This window comes from Acipenser ruthenus, chromosome 26 (genome assembly GCF_902713425.1).
Source record: "Acipenser ruthenus chromosome 26, fAciRut3.2 maternal haplotype, whole genome shotgun sequence".
NCBI classification, from domain to species: domain Eukaryota; kingdom Metazoa; phylum Chordata; class Actinopteri; order Acipenseriformes; family Acipenseridae; genus Acipenser; species Acipenser ruthenus.
In genome coordinates, this window is record NC_081214.1 from 14,601,452 (window position 1) to 14,622,784 (window position 21,333).

A 21,333-nucleotide genomic window follows, 5' to 3' on the forward strand; every position below is an offset into this window, starting at 1 on the left:
AGAGAGGGTTGGATGACAACAGACGACAGACTTGCTGGGCTGGAGCTGGCACTCCCCGTGCATGCATGCAGGTTTCTTAGACAGAGGCCCAGGTGGTCCCTCCAGTCACGATACAAAACATCAGGGCATATTAATCAAGCTCTTTACTCTCAACAACTGGAAGCATTTCTTGCAACAGGAAAATAACTGTTAATGTCCGTCTGACACAGTGGTGTGGTGGTGAACATTTGAAGAGATTCAGTCCATCGTTAAACAATGAGAAGTCACTTTATATAATAACTTGGAATGTGCCTTGGCTTTAACCCTTGGTATAGTCAGGATTTGATAATTAAAATAGAGTAGGAGTGAGTAAACGCTTTATCCCTTAAATGAGAAAAGGGTAAACTCAGTCGACTGCACTACTGGTTTATATATAAACCAAATTAGTCTTGTGGATTGTGTTGTGGCTTGCTAAGAACGAGTCAAATCAAATAGCAGCACAGATGAGAATCAAACTGCACACCGCACTGCTATTGCAGCAAAACAAATAAAACTGCAACAGGGTTAAGTGACCACAGAGTAAGAAGCTGTCTCCTACAGTTCTGTCTGTGTTTGCAGGACAAACATTCCTTTCATTTTTTTTTGTTATGGGGTGTTTTGTTTAACCTAAAATCATAAACCCTGATAATAATTAACCTAGCAAAATTGTGAAGCTTGAAGAAAAGTTCCATGTAACTCTCAGCTCTGCATTTGTTGTTTGAAGCCGTGCTGTTTGTCACCCTACAACCCTTTTTTTTCCAGATTTCACTGTTTGTCACAGCAAGTGTAGAGACCAGAGCCCTAATGTTCAGCAACGAATCACCACAGTGGAAACAGAGGGACTGAGCGAAAAACAGCGAGGCACAAAAGTGAAAGCTGGCACAGTTTTTCTGCCTGCGATGACTCAAGTATGATTTTCTTTTTCTCGTCTTGCTAAACGCAGAGTCATATTAGCAACAGTTTTCTGTAACTGGCTGCCATTCAGAAAAATAAGACAAAACAGGTTAATTCCTGTTTACTAGAAATATACTTCCACCACCACCCCCCCACCCACAAAGCAAACACTTCCCAAAATACCCAGATTCAGATTCAGTCACATGATATCAGTGATGATTACAATGAAGACATACATTTTTTTTCCTTTCAGTGCTTCTGAATATAGCTCATTAAAAATACACTTTGAGAGCCTCTCCTGACAGAGAGAACACCCCTCAATCCTAACCAGAACACCCCCTGCCTGCCCCTCAGTCCTGGGCCTCTCTCAAGGCTGTGCCAAACAGTGTTGTGTTTTTTGTTTTGGATTACACCAATGTCTAAAGGGGGGTTGGGCTGTGATAAACAAACTGCTTTCATGTGTGACCTGATTTGAACCCAGGCCTCCTAGGGTGACAAATTGGCAAGTTCTGCAAATGGGGTTTGAGAAAAAGGTTTAATAAACTGCTTGTGAATATTGCTGTAGTTGGATAATGTTTCCTTTGAATGTATGATGGACTGGTTTCAACTATGAATGAATCGTCTGCAACAGCATACTGATGTTGTGTTAAAGCAAAAAAAAAAAAAAGCAGCTGCTGATGAACGACTTGTGAAAGTACACTAAGAGTCTTCCCTGCCTCACCCCTTCGAAAGAGGAACTGCAAACAAACTTTCCAAAAATGTATACAAGAAAAAAAATTCCACAAGACGACCCTACATCTGTGGAGAAAAACTGTCAAGAAGCCAAACTGTAAACCCTGAATTTATGCCCCCCTTTCTACCCCTAAAAAGCACTGAATTCATTATCCCCTTCATTCACCGAATCAAAAGGCACTCAAATTAGCTGGAGGGGGTTGCTGTCTGCCTTCAAAACAACCCCCGTTCCCTCAAAGGCCCCGACGATGGAATTGAAACCGCCTCGGCCCCTTTGAAATCAAATCTCCCTTTCCTCTTCGGCACGTTAACCAGGGAGATCTACTTAGTGTTAGGTTTTTTTCAGCAGCAGCAATTACACAAATCAGACAGTAGATGTTTAAATCTGTTTATTTGGGTCAATCATACGAGAGAGAGAGAGAGAGAGAGAGAGAGAGAGAGAGAGAGAGAGAGAGAGAGAGAGAGAGAGCGAGAGAGAGAGAGAGCGAGAGAGAGAGAGAGAGAGAGAGAGAGAGAGAGAATGCTATGTTATTAGTGTGAAATGGGGGAGACAGAAACTGAAATGTATTCTGAACACATAAGGGACACGTGTCCTGTTAATTTAGCAACTTAAAGAATGCAAATATGTAGGAAACAAAACTAGAGAAGTTGCTGCTCAATGCATACAGTAGCTACCTGCCACAGCCTGAGAGTATACATATTCTGTGTGTATGTGTATATATATATATTATATATATATATATATATATATATACACACACACACACACAGCAGAACTGTATGATTCATATTCTGTGGTCTTGTGTTCAACGCCTAGCCCCCATGAAGTTTTCTTCCAGTGGAACCCTCTCCCTTAAGCCCTTCAGATTCGTTAAGTCGTCTATGAGAAGTGAAAGCTTGGCCTCTCTCATTAGTTCTGCTGCACGCCATGTTAAGTCTTATCATTCACTGTTGCTGAAGAAGAAGAATATGAAGAAGTTCGTTTCTGACATCACTATTTCATTTGTCTAGAAGACGATGCAGTGTTTGACCCCCAGTCTTTCTTTGGCTTGCCCTTCTTCACATCTTGTTCAAATGTACTTTATCCTTGACTCTTCTGAGAGTGGTACTGCTTCTTTACACATTCTTTATTGTGTAAGACAGTCAAGCAGGTAAGCTTTTCAGCAAGTGCCTTCATCAAACAGTGGTAAAGGTTTCACATTCAGTGTAGGAGATAATGTTTCATTAATCGTAGGCTCTCCATAGCATTGTAAACGTTCAGCTGGCACAGTATTTTTGCAGTTTACGCATGGTTGCACGTGGTCTTTACAAAGCTTTACCATTCTTCAGTCAATTACTACACTTTATTATGCTTTTTTAAGTGTGTACTAAAGTAGACATTAAGGGTGTGCACCTAAGTTGTTTATAACAAGTTCAATCAGTTTTGATTTCCTTTATGGAAAAGGTGCAAACTTTGCAGCAAAAGAAAATAATCAGGCAATTCACAAATCTGCAAAATTGTGGTGCATGAAAGGTGCATGAATTATTATTTAAGATTTTTCTTCCGTTTCTAAAACTGTGTCCTCCCACTTCTTCGGAAGTCTGCTAAAACAACAAAATAAAGTCTACTTTCCCTGGCCCATAACAGCTGCACTCTCCGTTTCTCTGCCTGCCACACAGATCAAATTTCATGCCTTTTGTGTTCTCTCACCAACTGCACCCCCCCCCCCCCCCCCTCCCCACTCACAAAGCTGCACCTCTCCTGAAACACTGGGCCTCTCTCTCTCTCCTCACACATGCACAACATAACCCAAGCTCTATGGCCTTTAAAACACTATTAAGCAACCACACTGCAGTATGTAACACACAACTCATTTCCTCTGCCATAGCCACTCACTCACACTTTGGGTGTGTTTCTTTTTTGTACATTCCTTTCTGTGTCATCCGAGTCAAAAACCCATTCATTGTTCAAACTGTAGTTCAAAAATTTGCCTGGGGACATTCTTCTAGATGAGTTGTTAAACTCTTGTTAAAATATTTTCTTTTTATCTGTCATCAGCATTACCTAATTCTGACAATAATATTGAAATTCATAAAGTATGGCAAAGGACACAACTAAATGTTCTTGAAAGAGTAGGCAGATTTAAATGACATTATCTTAGTGTACTGCAAGCAAAACAATAGGAAACTTGATCCAAAACTTGATCTACCCTGTGTTACAGATATATCTATAGCAGTCAAATCGAAGTGATGAACAATTCTTGAACTCAAGTGAAAGCACCTTAACACTGGCTTAATAAAAAAGTTAAAAAATGATTGAAGTCATTGCAATAAGCACCACTGAGAATGACTGCAAACATCAGAAAATGACAGGGGACCGTAACCTTCTGAAGCAACCTACTCTAACATTTAGCGATTAAAGTTAGCTTTACTTGGAACATATAGAAATTGATATAATAAAATGTACAGGAAATGCCAGCATTTGTAGTGCCTCTACATAAAGTTTTCCTTCATTTGAAATGCAGTGCAAACAGATCTCAATCCATCACATCAAGCAGGTTGCTAAATGAATGAAAAAGCACAACCGGAGAGACACCAGCATTCTTGAAATGTGAATCAGAGAGCAAATATTTAGACGACTTAAGAAAACAATTAGATCTCTTTGAAGCTGGTGTGAGCAGGCGAGTCGTTGCATGCTGCACCCGGGCTGCGTTCACATTTTACTATGCTACAGCTTCTGGGTCGTAATTGCAAGAGATTTTTAATTAAAATGGTCAGTCAGTAGGAATGGGCTAACTGGGCTAATGGGCTAAATTTCTTTTTTGCTCTCTCTCTCTCGGGCACTACATGGGATAAAAGCTTTTGAATTAGAAAACATCTGTGAGGTCATCATTTTGGTGCAGGCTTTGCCTCCGCTTGTTGTCAGTGTTGTTTTGACAAATAAGATCTGAAATGATTATAGAGCTGCAAGTGCAAAAACCCCAGGTGAAGGGTGGGGATTCAAATCTAGAAAGTGCAAGACTGCGACTCCACTACTGTACTGTATATGTTGTAGGGAATAAGACAAAGCAGGTCAAGAATGTCCTCCACATTCAAAGAAAGTGTCAGCCTACCTGTCTGCTGTGTGGTGGCAAGAGCCCTCCAGGCTGCATGTTGTTCCTCTGCATGCGCTGCTGTAGCTGCTGCTGCAGGAATTGGGAATGACTGGCCTGGGGGGGCGGCTGTGGCTGCTGCTGCTGCTGCAAATAGTGAGCCAAGGGAGGCTGACCAGGTCCTCCAGGCATGGGCGCCATCTTCCCGGGAGAATCAGGGTCGAAATGGCTTAACGGCTTGGTGTTGTTAAAGGAGTAATGGTCTTGGTTCATGGTGTTCTTATTCATCATGCCAGGTTGCAGAGCGCTGGCGTGTGGCGCTGCTTGTTGCTGCTGCTGCTGCTGAGCTGACTGAGGCTGAGACATCATCATGTTCAGGTTGTTTGACTGGGTGGAAGTCATGGCCTTGTAAAGCTGCATGTTGCCGGCTGGGTTACTGGCGTTGGTTGCCATGGGGTTTTGAGGGCTGAAGGTATGTTGCTGAATGGTGGGGCTGGAAAGCTTGTCAGGCCTGTAAGGCGGTGATGGCCTTGTGCTTGAGGAAGACAGGTTTGGGAGCATGCTGGCTTGAGGGCTTTGGATGCTGTTGCTAGGAAGGCTTGTGGCTGTCATGTTGGGCAACATGGGGTTCTGAGGGCTGAAGGGGGGCTGGCCCAGAGCTGGACTAGCAAGCTTCTCAGGTCTGTAAGGAGGCGAGGGCCCAGTGGAGGGGGGGTTATTGGAGATCAAGGAATTCTGAGGGCTGTGAATATTGCTGGCCAGAGTGTTTTGCGGGCTGAACGGCTGCTGGTGTGGGGAGGAACTGGGCAGTTTCTCTGTCCTGTATGGTGGAGAAGGTCCCGAAGACTGCATAGGTGGCCAGTTGGATACCTGAGCTGCTTGTTGTTGTTGTTGTTGTTGTTGCTGTTGCTGGTTCGTGGAGCCGTGCTTGCTGGCGGCCATCTGTTTCAACTGCTGGGCGTGCGATACCTCGTGCCAACTCGACAAGGCGGCAGAGAGCATGGGCGAGCGGGCTTGACTCTGGCTTTGATTCTGCCCGCTTGCAGACAAGGCCAATGGCACAGGCTTGGAGGAATGTGGCAGGGTGTATGGCGTGCCAGCTGAAGGGGGACCAACTTGGGGCGAGCCCACAGAGGCCTGACTAAAACCCGGGGAAAACTCCTTGCTGGTCAGGTGGTTCTCCAAGTGTGAGGTGGTCTGAGGGGAACGTTTGGGGGGGCCGTTTGCATCCGGGTGCATAAAGCCTACGCTAACCGGCTCGTCCAAAATCTCATTGAGAGAGGGGTCCAGCTCGTTGAGAGAGGGGTCTGGGTTTTTGGTCAGTTCGTCTAGGAGCTCTTGCAGTTCTTGCTCAACTGACTGGGGGCCATTGGAGTCGTAGGGAAGCATGCTGTTGTGTCTTCCCCCCGGGCTCTGCTTGATCTCCGAGGAGAAAGGAGAGCCCATATCATTGCCATTCATTTGTCCTAAATGGCTGGCTACTGGTGCGCTTGGTGCAAAGGGAGAGTTCTGCAGGTCAGGCCTTGACATGCTGTTGTTGGAACCTTGGCCCATCGCCAATGTAACATCTTCAAGGCAGAGTCTCTTGCTGTTCCCTGGGATCATACCATCTGAGATGCCATTAACTGCAGACAAGCTACCATCCACCAGCTTTCTCTTGATTGACCCTTGTAGCTGGAAGATAAACAAGAGAGATCTGCATTAAAACATGCAACACAGAGATCAGAATACCATCAAAAGACATGTGTATAGTGCAAGAGGAACGGCATCCGAGTGCTTTGTAAATAGCACCTGAATCAATTGCAAAATGTATTGGAAAGAAATTCTGATCTTTTGGGGGGGGGGGTTTGAAGAACAACCAGAAAACATTGGGTTTTTTGACAAAAGCCATAATCAAAGGTAACAAAGAGAATTGTAGAACACAGCTGTGTACCAGATTAAATGGCAGGATCTCAGACCCACTAGTTTCAGTCATTAATAAGAACACCGATTAAATCAATGCCCCCACAATGAATGGCAGCATCACCTGAAAGTGTGTGTTTATTCTCTCATCTGGAAGAGCCACACAACACTAGACTGGTGGTGGGAAATACACTGAGACCAACAAACTCCATTCAAATTTCCAGCTGTGCCACTTTGTGCTACTTCAAAAGTAAAGATGAATCTGTAAAATGAAAACCTTTCTTGGGGCTATTGGTGGAAGTCTTTGGAATTTGGTTTTCACCTTCCCCTTGTCAAGGTTGTTAGCAGGCACGAGGAGCCAGGAAACAGACCTAGGTTACTAAGCGTTTCCTCCAAAACAAAACTCTAAAGCCCAAGATAACTCTAAAGTTAAACAGACTCGACAAAGCTATGCAAAGAGCCTGGCACTCAGCTATTACAAGAACCAAACAGCTGAAATATTCCACATTCCACAAGCTACGCTGCTGAAAGAAGAATCTCTTCTATGCTCCCACAGTACAAACTTAATAGCACAAGTCATTTTATTCAAACTTTTCCAAATGATACTATGCTTCAGAGGAAATACTGGTCTATTAGCAAACCTCAACATTAACGGATGGCTTCACAGATAGAACAATCTTGGACTAGCTTACCTGAGGTAACAATAGGTAGACCAAGGTGACTGCTAGTCAGGTTTGGGGAAACCAGATATTAATAATGTTAGTGAAACACTTAACCCCAAAAAGAAGCCTGGTAAGATCTGGAGCATTTTAACTGTCATTATCTTCCTTTTAACCTGGGCTAACCCAGTCTTTCAAATCTATTTATGTTTTACTTCAACATCATCGGCTATTTCAACCAAAAGGTTGGACAGTTCGGATATGAATCAAATGAAAACTTCCTGATAATCGCTTTATGTGCTGAAGATCACATGGTCCGATTGCAGCCAGGCTACTGAAATGAAACCTCTTTGAAAATGTAACTCTAGAATGGAAACAAGACTCCCATTGTGTAGCAGTTTGAGCCATTCCTGGTTTCACTAGCTGAGCTTGTTACCTATACCCACTGTGACTAATCAAGCACATATTAAAACCTGGAACAGGGGGAACTTCTATGCAACAGGAGTTTTATTTGCCTCCCTGAAACTGCCCACACACCTCTTTTTTTCCCTTCCAATCACAGTAAAATTATCAGCTTCAGAATTACAATACCAGAGGTAGGTTAACCTTGGCACATGGGCATCTATTGTACACTACCAGACTTAGCAGAATATTTTGAGTTCAGCACCCCATGTGTCCTGAGGGGAGTCGCTTGCTTCATAGCTGCTCTCAAGTCACTTAACAGGCAAAGAAAGTGTATTCAGAGTCAGGCTCTGCTTTTTAACAACAACAAGCCCTTACTATTGAGAGCTGTTATTTCAAATACCTTCGTGTTACATTAACCATGGAAAAAAGTACTGCAAACTCTCCAGACCCCCCCTCCCCTCTCCCCTCTGCAGAACTGCACTCTTCCCAAACAGTTCCATGCCCCCTCAATGATTCCAGACCCTCCCCTGAGTTTACTGCACGCGTGGAAAAAATATTCACCCTACTAATCTGGTTTTTATTTTTAGAAAGGGCACACAGCCACTCGCTACTTAACGTTTGATTAAAGACAATAGGGCTCTCCGTTCTCGACCCGGCTTGCTGCCTGTCTGCTCTGTTGTTTCACTGAGAAGTCTGTGTGGTAAGTGTTATGACAACTGTCTCCATACGTTCGTGACTCAGCAGTGATTAAAGTGTCTGTCTGAGGTTATACACATCTAGGAGCAGCTAACCAAGCTCACAGGGAAACACACAGATTCAGGAACTGTACCAAACGACTGCAGTATTCCCCGATATCAGAGTGATGTACCTACTTGAAATGTATCTGATGGCTTGTATTAGATTGAAAAGACGTCTCATTAGGATCAGCTATACCATTTTATTATTCTCATTTAACTATATTATACAAAATATAGGGTGCTTTGTAAGAAGTACAAGATCCCACACATGCCTCTCATGAGGTGGATATCAGCCTGTACCATATCTATTTATTAGAATAGATCATTAAGTTAAAATAATTAAGCAGTACAATTGATCTTAAGACATCGTTCCCATCTGATACCTACCTACTGTACTTGGTGCACTCTGAAACTGATTAGCAACAGGGAGATGCAGCTTTTATATATTCCAGAATGCCAGGAGGTGTTTGCAGTGCCATCAACGCTCAAGCCATTACACAATAAATCTCCAAAATAGCCCCATCTCTCCAGACAACTCATTTGTCGCTCACGTCACTGAGACCAAATCAGAAATCTTCACTGAAAATCAGAATGGTGTAATAGTCATTACACACAAAGTTCAGAACAGCAAGTGTTACTTAATATTCTCTTTGTTTGCAGCTGCCTCTGGTTTGCTTGCTCTCTGGTTTGTTTGCATAGCAGTTTGATCACCACGCACTATTTAGGATCATAAAGCACACTGACTTATCAATCTCATGAACACAATTTTTCCACCAAACAGCGGCTTTTGTTGAAGGACTCTTTTAATGCAAAGCAGGCTGCAGCCCACATGCCAGTCTATGCTGCTGTGACAGAGAGCGGGAAGCGTTACAGCCCCTATTCATCATGGAATTCTGCTGGGAGTTTCGAAAGCAGGGCCTTCAGACTGCCAGACACTGAAACACAATGAAGTTCATTCACTTGTCACTACAGAAAGCTATCGAGCATTACGATATGCACCATATTGGTATTAGATGTATTGTTTATTATGCTGTTTTTTTTTATTTGCAGATTTGATACTGAAAGGTTTATTAGATTATCAACAACATACAATCACTAGCTTCATGACCTCGAAATTGATCTTTGTCGTCATATTTTGTTGAGATTACTTTTTCATGATCATATACTGTATGATCATCGCCATTATTACCATTATTATTTCTTAATTTTTGCCAAGTGGCTTTGGGGAAAAAAAGATTCCTGAGAGATTTGAAGGATCCAAAGCAAGGTGATATGTGCCCATGTGAAAATGGAACCTGTGATGGGGGACTGCCCCGTCTTTATGAACATGGTTGGGACTGACAGGGAGGGGGTTAAAATTCCTCTCTGCCAGGAAAACATGTGAGAATGTGGCTGGAGCCCTAATTGAATAATTAGCAATTATTGATTAATTGGGCTCCAGCCACAGGGGATAAAAGCCAGGGGAGAGGCCCTGGCTAGGGAGGAGAGTTCTAGAAGGAGAGGAAGATAGTGTTTTCTGTGTGTGCTGTTTTCTGTGTGTGCTGTTTTCTGTTTGTTTTGCGACCAGTGACGGCAACGCTCAGCCTGGAAACTTTATTTGTAAGTTTTGTTTTGTGTTTATTTTGTGTTGGAAACCTTTTTGTTTGGCCCTTGTGCCTATTTATTTTGTATTTTTGTTTATTAAAAACTTTATTTTGAACTTTAAAACTGTCTCTGAGTCTCAAACCTCGGTCAATCCTGTCACAGAACCCTTCTTTGAGAGTCAGTAACTGGAGTCTGCATTAGACAGCAAAATGAACACTACCACTCCCGAGACCTTCAATCTCATGTGTTATCTGAGCAGCTGGAATCAAGCCATGTGTTCTTCAATGAAAGCTACACAAGATGCCCCGATGCCCTTCCACAACACAAGGGTTTCAATGATCCCTGCACCTTTTATTGTGTTGCAATAAATGTTTCATCCTAGAACCACAGGGAAACCTCCAGACATTCTCCTGGAGTTCCAGCGTTCCATGAATCCATGTATCGCAATAACACACCCAAACCCACAGCATTCCACAAACTCTAGCATTCACACCGAGCAGCATACTTCCAGCACTGCCTGCTTGGGCTGCTGGGTGCCATGGCAGACTCCACACACACACACACCAACACATGTATTCTTTCTAGAGTGCTTCAAATTACTGAACCCACCAGCAGTAGCCTGTCCTCGGATATCTCAGTACTAGGAGGAGTAGTATAAAAGATTAGTAATTGACCATTGCCAAGCTTGGTTTGAGCTTAGAAAGCTTAACAAATATTTTAAAAAGAACAAAAAAAAAAGTGATTGTGTTTTTCCACCCAACAATTTCAGTGACAGTGATTTTTTTATTTTTATATATAACTAGAAACCCAACATGCAAATACATTAAACAGCTCTCCCGACACATTCATTTTGACCCAATAAACTTAGCAAACCACAAATGAACCACTCAGACATTTCATTCAGGGACTTGCAAGTGGTCTATTTGTTTCTTACTCCTTTTAAAATTGTAATTGGTGGAGTTTTGTTTATTTCAGGGAAAAATAAATTGCACTATTGGCGATTTGGAGTAAGGAGCTTTAAGAATATAACCTATTTTTTTGTTATACTGATCAACATAGAGTTAAAATGACATAAAAACCATGAGGCACTTTCCAATTGCTCTGTTTAATCTGGCTATGTTGCAAGACTGAGATAGTTAGTCGCTTATAGTTTTACCTGAGTAGAACTGCAGTATCCAAGGTCATCTGCTCATTTAGAAAACCTATTCGAATATGTTTTGGTTGGTATAATGTGATTTGATTTGACCAAATTGGGATAATCCGAAATTCCCTTTACATTCAGTGTCGCACAGCTAGAGCGAGGCACACAGAGAAGCAAAGGACTCATTCATCCCTTCCAACAACAATGCTGCTTTAGAAAACCATTGAATAAGCCCCCCCGCCTGGAGATAAAGAGAGCTCCTTTAACATCTCTTACGCGTACATGTGACTTACATTGTAAATGATCCCAGAGGCAGCGACGCGTCTGCAGAGGGTAACAATTTATCAACGAGCTCAGGCTTCTACTTTCAGAAAGGCTTGCTCCTTCAGTCAAAAAAAACACTACAGCAACATTAACACACAAATGAGAATGCAGGTCTCCCTGAATGTTTTCCTTAAATTGTTCATTCCATGTTGATAAATATCTGGGTTTTTTTAAGTCCGAAAGGTAGTAAAATGAGTGCTGGAGAAAAAAAAAATCATATTAAACCCAAACTATAATGTGCCTTAAAACTCCATTAAATATTTTTGGAGCATTTGTAATTAGTGTAAAATCATTTACGATTTTTAATTTAAACTTCTTATATAGTCAGCACTCGTTTATCTGACCCCTCCTGTCACAGGTTCCTCTGATGGATAAACGAGAGTGACGGTTTAATGAAAGTCTGCATGATTACGATGCTGAACCAGGAAACAATAAAACTAAATATCTAACACCGTTATATCAAAGAATCACTAAAAGCACATACGTTTTGTATAAAAAATGATTTTTCCAAACATTCAATTTACAATAACATCCATACAGATTACAGTTATCTGTACATAGAGTTCTGAAAAAAAAAGTATTTCAAATCAGTAAAAAACAGAAAGCCTAGAGCTTGCAACACTGTTGCAAAGACTGAATTATACTTGCATTACAGCTGGTACTTGCTTTTACTTTATTAAATGCAACATTGACAACGATACAGTACAGTAAACTTTTAACTTTGTTCGGTTAAAAAATCTGACAAAACCTACATAATAAAAGCAAAAAATTAAAATATCTGTAGGTTACTCCCACAATTCAGTAGTGTGCATTCGCGATGCTTCGTGTTTGTTTTTAACCCAGGTATAAATGAGAGATGAGAGTTAATAAGAAGCAATGCAGTGCTGGTGTAACAAATACAGACCGAGTCGGAAAACGGTGTGGCAGTTAGAAGTATTTTATAATGGAATCAGTCTGTTACAGTGCTGACTGACGGCTTAATGAAAGTGGCAGATTACTGAGAGGCAAATAAAACGGGTGCTGGCTGTAGTTCTGAATTATATGAGGTTTGGCAGTGCCTAACCTCACAAAGCCCATATCCCAACTCCGATGCTATAATGCTTTACATAAACGCAATGCATTTAGAAACCTGGCATTGCCACAGTTTAAAATGTAAAAATATCCCACCAAATCCACTTTGGCAGGGCATCTTCTGCAATCCCAAGCCCCAGTAGAAGCTTTACGTAACGCAGCAGCGCTACATGGTCATCTGGATCAGAGGTCTGCAGTATGAGCAGCAGTGAAGACCACAGCAGCAATAGGATATCACACACTTACACTGGGGTTACCATCTGTCACCAGCACAGCGCCAGTGTCTTTTCCAAAGGAGAATAATGGGAGATTGTCCAGGGCAACATATATTGCAATATATTTAACTTATTACTGGAATACACAAATTCATCTATTTTTAATATATTATGGATCAAACCTTCTGCATGACAAATGTATGAAACACCCTGTTAAAGCAACATAGCATTTTTAAATGTTGCTTTATCAGGAACACTGATCCCATTTTTTTTGGTCTTTTCTAAAATGACAGATACAGCATTTCTAGACTTAATAGCGCCAAGTCCACCTTTCCGATTGAATAGACTCACTGGAGGTTGGATGTCTTTTGAAACCTGAGAAATCAGTGCATCTCTTCAGAAAAGCTCGACATTTGAGAGGAAGCATGGAGTATTGTCTTACTGTTGCCTCGTCTCACCACACACTGAGCAGGCCTGCTCAGGAGTGCAGCCAAAACACCCCTTCAAATACAAAGCGGGATGTCCCGAGGACATGGAAATACGAACAAAGAGGCAGCAGCTCCAGGGTGCAGCACAAGAACAGGACCAGAGAAACAAAGGTACAATTTTGAAATGTTCCTCATCTCGACGCTGACTGACACTGCAACATGTTCACCCTCTACCCTCTTTAGAGTTACTCCATTCTCCAGTATTGAAAGCTTAGATCTCATTATTTATCTAAAGTTTAGATCCCATTATTTAGTGATAACTTTAGTTTCTTTATCCTACTTACTCCTAATCAAAATGATAACAGCTTTTTATGTTTTGAAGGGTTTTGTCCGATTTGTAATTGAATGCAGATGGTTTCCAAATGCAGCACTGTGGATTAAAGGTTTAAACTGATGCGTCCTGGCTCTTAATCACTTCCTGTGTTGTAGAGCAGTCTTACTCCAATGGTCTATTTAGCTTGTGGGGCTTCCAGCACGGTACGGGATGGGGCAACAGGACACAACACTTTAAAACATTTTACACTATGTTGTATTTGAAAAATATCACAAATTCAAGCAAAAAAAAAAAAAAAAAAAGCAAATCCACTCACAGCTCCTATTATCTTTATAACACTAATGCTGGTGCCTCTTATTGTGCTTAGAATCTGTTTTGCAGTATTTGTATATTACACACAAACTGCTGCATCCTGGTACCTTGCTTGCAATGCTACATGTCTGACTGCAGCTAGACCACTGAGTGAGTTTGAACTACATCATATTAATTGATTGCACCATGAGGCAGCAACTTCTATGTAGCTGTCTTTGAGATATCCATATATCACAAAACATGAGGTATGAAATAGAAGCAAAAAGATCTTCAACTGAAGAAAAGGGGACCCAGAGATATTGCTAGTGCCAACGAGACATTTTATTTCAAACCCTTGGTTAGCACTCTCTGAAGCCTTTCTTTCCGTGGCGGTTAAGGGGAGAGAAGCGATTGCATCCACCGCCAGGAGGAACACAGAGTGCTTTATTCCCAAGGCCAGCCCCTTCAGTGACAAGGCGGAATGACGTCATGGGAGCAGTGTCTCAGCCCTTTGCAAACACAAGCCGAGGTATTCTACAGAGATGAGACTCAAGATACTGAAAAACAAAACAACAGATGCCCTGTCTGCAGAGGCAAGCTCTTAAAGCTGCAGCTGCATCCTTTTCCACCTCAAGCAATGCCAAGGTTTGAAAAATCACCAGCCACAATTCTGCTCGGCTGAAATACATTTTCATTTTTCAAAGGCAACATTATAGATTAAACTGGTGCCATATTTACTTCCTGTGCTGTAGGTCACACGGTCTGGGGGCTGTTAGAGTGAATCTGGTCTACAGCTACCAGGATATTGATACAAACCTTTTATCTATTTTGCTGTAAAAAAAAAATTGCATGCTAAGAAATAAGATACTCAATGCAAGAAAACGGAGACCAGTGATAACGTGGTTAGTGCTGAGAAAATGCATCAAATTAAGAAAACGAGCAGGCAAACTTTTCAGCAAATGCCTTCATCCGTTTAAATTTAAAGTAGGATGTAGGTGGAATATGGAAGCTGTATAGTTTCTTCATGCTTTAGCCGATAACACTACTGGCTTTGTTTTTGAGGGGTAACCAAACCCAACCCCCAACTGTTAATCTTATTAATAGGGTTTTAAATGCACAAACTTTGACTTTTTTTTTTCATTTTTCTTTTCAAATTATTTTTTGTTTGTCAGGATCGCTACCACCATCTGTGTTTGCACCATTCTCAGTCTGACACAATCGTGGAATCTCCTGCTGACGTGGTTGAGTGATTGTAGCACTCAGTCAATCAAAGAACAGTAAACTGCTCAGGGAAAAATAAAAGTTGTATTCTGCAGTACTGCTGGTAGAATATAGAAAAACGAAACAAAACAGACAAATCATTTTATAAATGCTAGTGTTGGCTGAAATGCCAGTTTAAACATTTTACTATAAATGCCTCTGTGATGTTTATAATCATGTACAGAATCTTAATATATTTGACACCACTGTAATTCAATTTAGAATAAATCAAATAAAATGTATTACTGAAAACCTTTACCTAATAAATAATGGACAGTGGTATGCTTAGTCTGAAATGAGGTGGTGTTTATATAGGAGGTGGCTTAGAATACATTTTTAGGTAATTCAGATAAACCCAGTTGTTCATTTAAAAACAGGTTTGCTCTGATCCAAGGAGGAAAGTTTTTGAATGTCACGATAAAGTTGCTGTCTGTTGACTATATCACGCTGAACAACACTAACTGTGCATATTACACTGGGGTACCAAACAATGGCCAGTGACGACCAAACTGAATCACAAACCTCCCTAATGTAAACAAACGCGAGTGATGTGAAAAGTAGTTCATTTTGATCATTACACATTCGATTTTCAGATTTTCAGGATGAATCAAATACGCTTTTTGACTTCAAACCAAAAATTCACAGAATTGCAGATTACATTTCCAAAACCCTCTTAGGTGTAAACTACCATACACTGCCTTACAATACATTGCCTCCTTTAAGCAAAAGGGTGGCATTACTGTATAACAGGCAGGCACTGTATGGGAGTCCTTAATGGATTTAGGTTTTTAAAGCCTTGTGTAAACAGAATGTCAGTTAAATGAGTTTCTTTGACAGTGTGAAGTGCATTACAGACAGCACACTATTTTAATATGAGTACTAACTAACCAGGGGCTTCACACAGTCACGGGCTACACAGAAACTACCCGCAATGGGGTAAATCACCATGGTTACTGCTACATTGATTAGAGGGGGCTGGGGGAGGGGTGATGGGTACGGAGTTAGTCAAAAGGAATACAAACCAAGAAAAATTTCTTCCACACTTCAAAACTCTCCATCAGAATTCCACATTAAAACTATAAGGAACTAAGCCCAGTAGACTTCTTATAACTTGAATGGTTTTCACAACTGGTGCTTATGAATCATGAGTTAATGGGAACTTTCACACATCTTCACATGAACTGTCCCTTTTTGTAAAGCATTACATTATGAGATCACTGGAATATTACAAAGTTGCTTTTATAAGACGATCACTTTTGGTTTTCATTGTGCACATTGTGTACTTTCGCTTCCTCCATTCTTTAACTCCTATTTTTATATTTCATTGTTTTTTAAAAAAAGGAGAAAATAAAATCCTACTGATACTACAAAATGAGAAACAACACATTGAGAGCCCTTAAGAGTATTTGAAATGTAGAACATACTGTACTTTTTTGGTTCTAGTCTTGTAAAATGAACAGGTGTTTTACCTCTTTTTAAAATAAAAAAAAGAAGGGGAGTTAATTAAAGCCTGGCTTAAACACTTTGCATCATGACAAGTGGAATCTCTGTGCTATTCACGTTCATTGAGATTCCAAACCTTATTAAAAGCACACATACAGCACACAGAAAATCCCAAACTATTGCTACAAAACCGAGAATCTAACATGTCTTTGAGGTGGCTATTTTAATGATCTAAAACAGTGGTGGACCTTAATACAGTCACCATTCTACTGCATATTGAAATGTTAATAAATGGGTTAATAAAACCAGCTCTGGGGAAAATCACAGCTGGATTAACGGTACAGAAAGGCTCTATAGAGACCCATCCGTGTTGAAATGTTTTAAAAAGACCCTCTTGAATTACTGCGCGGTTTGCTTTTTGTAAATTAGGTATTTTATATAGGAGTTAATTGAAAGAATAATATGCGAGAACCCTAAGAGATGTGCTGGCACCAGGTTACTCAGATTAACCCTGCTCCTCGCTCTTCTATTAAAAAAATGGAAAGGTCTGTGCTGCCAAGCGTTGAGACATTCCTGAGTGATGACTTGAGCTCTACCATTTCCCATCAGTCTGCTCCACCTCCCGGCCTGGCCGTGTGTTTCTCTGTTTGACGCCACAAGCTGCTCAGGAACAAAACAGCCCCTCCATTCTGTGGAGCGAACCCCCGGAATATCCAGACAGATTACCCCGGTTCCCAGCCCGCTGTTTGAATGGGAGTCCACATGTTCATTTACAACCAAAACGACCGTCTTCAGCAGAGCTAAAGCTTTGTTTATTGTTTAACGATATGCTTAGCATTTATGAAACACCACTGCAAAAAAATGTATAGAGAAAGAGAAACATCATGATTCAAAATTCACATAAAAGAACATCAAAAAAGGTAAAACCTTCACTATTCAGTAAGAGTCATACAAGAGTTTACTATGGGCAACATGAAGGGATTTCCTAATGCGCACTCACTAACTGAAAAGGAAACTGGACTGTTTGGACTATATTACTGTTTAACTGCTCTTTTTTAAACAATCGTACACAGTAAAACCCCCAAAGCACATGAACAGTAGATTTGCCTTTTTAAGGAAGTGAAAAGTACACTTGATTCATAAAAACGCCAGTGGTCAGTCAGACATGTCACTAAATGATGGAAGAGGGAAACTGCTATTTTAAATGATGGAAGAGGGAAACTGCTATTTTAAACCCTGTCTTTGTCGGGCTTTATTAAAGCTGCAGAGTTCCTATTTTCTCTGTGGTCGACTCCAGTGATGTTTTTTTTCCACTACAGTGGCAGTTCTCCAAGGGGATGGAAAAACAACGTGTCTGCTGAGGTCATCTTTACGTAGTTCTTGTAATACACAGCGTATAGGAAAGACTATCCACTAATACACAGCGTATAGGAAAGACTATCCACTAATACACAGCGTATAGGAAAGACTATCCAAGCAGGTGCTTTGATTACGACACCCGCATTGGAAATGTTTTTATACTTTCTTAATGCATTTTAGTAGTCTACTGTAGCTGAGCTCTTTCAACATCGCAGACCTGTACAGAGATGAGTAGACCAGTAAACCAAATCAACCTGCTGAATAATGTTATACGACAGGGGCTCAGGATAATCCTGCACCTGCACTGCATCCGGCTCTTGAGATGTATAGCGGGTGCTGTAACTAGGAAATTATTTATTTATTTAAATGTAGTAGTCGGCTTTTTTTTTTAATTTTATTTTTTTTATTTTTTTTATCATTTTCTCCCAATTTAGCATAGCCAATTATTTTTAGGCTCAGCTGCCTGCTACCACCCCCGCGCTGACTCGGGAGTGGTGAAGGCGAACACACGCTGTCCTCCAAATCGTGTGCTGTCAGCAGACCCACCATGCAGCTACCTCAGAGCTACAGCGTCGGAGGACAACGCAGCTCTGGGCATCTTAAAGGCAAGCCCGCAGGCGCCCAGCCAGACTACAGGAGGTAGGAAATTATGGTTTTACTTATTACAAAAGCAAAGGAGGGAAACCCCACTAGCCAGGAATGTTAGAGTGCATTTATTATGACATTCAGAAAGGAGGGATAGTTGGCACCTAAAACTGTTGGGGCAGTAACTCTGTGTTGCCCTCAGCTCTTTACATCTGACTCCGCTGTCAGAACATTGTTCTGTGTGCCTGCTGTCAAGTGAGGATGCTCAAATCAGAGGGCAGCTGAAGCATATGAAGGTACCGGCCAAAACATTTGTCTATTTGTCTTGTAGTTTTACTCAAGCCTAAGAAAGGGCTGTATCAAAAACATTGGTCTGCAGACAGCTCTGTTTGCAGGCCTTACTTTGGGTTTGTCTGCAGTTTCCTGTCACTGGGAGAGTGGAACTGTCCCCACTCCTTTCAACGCTTTCTTTCCTGTCATTACATCAGCTGCTCCCCCTATTAACTACTACGCTTTACAGAGAGGGAGGGACATGCTTTGACCACAAAGACACTGCTGTGTTTTGAATATGCTCATGCTTAATTGACCTGCAAAACAAACTTTGTTGACCTCAGTTTCCACTTATATAAGAACATAAGAAAAAATTATGAATGAGGGGAGGCCATTTAGTCAACACTTGTCCGGTTCCTAGTAACCGGCTGTCTAAAAACTACGGTCTTAACCAGAAGAGACCTTTTTGTAGTTTATATCCATCAAACCCTATTAAAAGGTGTCATTTGTAAAATACAAATCCACATTTGCTATAACATGTGCTTCTTTCGAAACAAACAAGATCTCCATAGCGTAAGGAAGTGCATGACAGCTGTAACCCCCATACAGCCTGGATGTAGGAGCTCTTGTGTGGGAGACGAGTTGAACACAGCATTGCTAGTCATTCGCACACACACCTCCAGAGCTGAAGTCCTGGATCCTGCAGAGTGAAACACCTTCAATCCCTCCATGTAACAGCACAGTCTTGGGTTATGCATGTGTGTGTGTGTTACGCAGAACATTCTGCTATTAAAATGGCGTTTGCAGAAATTAACAACTCCGCCATCATGGTCAAAATACAGTGTGCTGCCTCTGTCAGGGACATGCATCCCCACAGGGATTAATACTGATCTCCTGAAACATGCCACCGCCTGAAACAAACTGGATTTAAAAGACAAAATACCCTGCGCTGAATGGTACCAGAGAACAGGGGGCCCCTTCAGAGGAAAGTGCACAGTGATTTAGCTTCATATCCGTCATTTTCCAGGCTTACATTTGCGTCGCCATTCAAAGTTATACTTACTGAATCCAACTCCTACTGTAATGCCTAACCAAATGGGCTTTGAATACGTTGGTGAGATATCTCCTTGACAAGAAACCTTTTAAAACAGCCAGTAGGCTTTCAGACACTATTACAACACAGGCACTGACACACAGAGACTCCAGGCACACCACAGAGACAGTCCTGTACCTGGCCTATTAACAGCAGCAGATCAGTGGAATAAATATAGCCCATACACAAGCTTCCCGCTACCACACTGTGCCACTTGAGATGAAAGGGAACAAAGCTATTTCAGGTTGGGTAGTGGCAGCAACTTTTGCCTTATGGTGCTCCAGCACATACACCACTTTTAAAGAAGTGCCAACTAAGGATTTTAAATCCATTTCATTATCTCTTAGTAGAACTAGCAGCATTTACACTGGTCCCCTTATACAGGATGTGTGCTGAAGATATTTGTAGTCTTTGATTGTTCTTTGTGTACTTTCATTTAGGATATGCAACAGATTGATCAATAAATCAATACGCCAGGAAGACTCATTGAGTGCTCTAGTTACTGCACAAATGGGGGATCCATAGGAAGTGTAATAGACGCAACCCTCTGTATGTTCAGATGTTCTTTTGATGCAAGTATAATATATTCAAATGATCTTTAAACCTAAATTAAATGGCTTAATTCTGAATTTGTCGCCCAGTCATTCTGTTGTTGCATTTGAATGAATGCAAAATAGATAGATCTCTCATCTACAGACACACACAGAAAATGAATGTTAAGGGTTTGCCAGGTCGTTCAATCTAATTTAATCCTCAGCTATAAATACACCTAATTCATGGAGCAGCGGAGTTACTTCACACCTAAGTCCTACTGGAGAGGATATACCCCCTCCACCGAGCTGCAGAGACAATTACAGCACAAACTGTCATCCACGTGTTTCAGCTGCTTAGCACTGAATCCACCGAGTGCTTCTGACACTGCCTGGGGAAAACGCTGTTTGCAGACGTTTGACAATCTGCAATATCAGCCTGATTTCTGCTAAACGTGTCTCAATCAAACAGAGCACTGTTACCAAATGACAGTACCCCGTTCAAGTTTTGGTTTAGGCGTACAGTACATATATGGCAGATTGTGCACATTGTTGACTTATTTACGTTCCCTGGCCTAAAGGATATGAGTGTTTCAAACCTGCTGTCACTGCCTCACTCAGTGTCAGCCCCTTGCCACCACTTGCAGAAACAACTGCTGTTTTTTGATAGAATTATATTCAGAAAATCTGCAGTACATTAGCCAAAAGAAGTGACTGGTGGAAATGTCTTGAAGCAAAACGAATTCCGATCATTTTGCTGTGTGATGCAGACAGTGAACGAGGTGTGGCCACCTGATGTTACAGAGAACATCCCAACAGGCAGAACATATGATCCTACCCACAGTGCCTGACTTATGCTACACCCTGTACAATGTCCAGGTGTTTGTTTTAATAAAGCCTATGTAAACCCAATATGAAATGTCCCAGCCTTGTGGCAACATCTGACAGTATTCAGATGTTTCTTGCAATGAATCAGCGGGCAGTTAG

The 21,333-nt window shown here is 41.4% G+C and overlaps 1 protein-coding gene across 1 annotated transcript in view; it reads right to left on the reverse strand.

Annotated features, from left to right (window-relative positions):
* The window catches only part of LOC117430814 (mastermind-like domain-containing protein 1), an 83,045-nt gene that overhangs the window by 32,512 nt on the left and 29,200 nt on the right, over positions 1 to 21,333 (reverse strand). Inside the window, exon 2 of the mRNA XM_034051312.3 lies at positions 4,737 to 6,389. Coding sequence (XP_033907203.3) covers positions 4,737 to 6,389 — 1,653 coding nt within the window. The remainder of the gene's footprint in view (positions 1 to 4,736; positions 6,390 to 21,333) is intronic.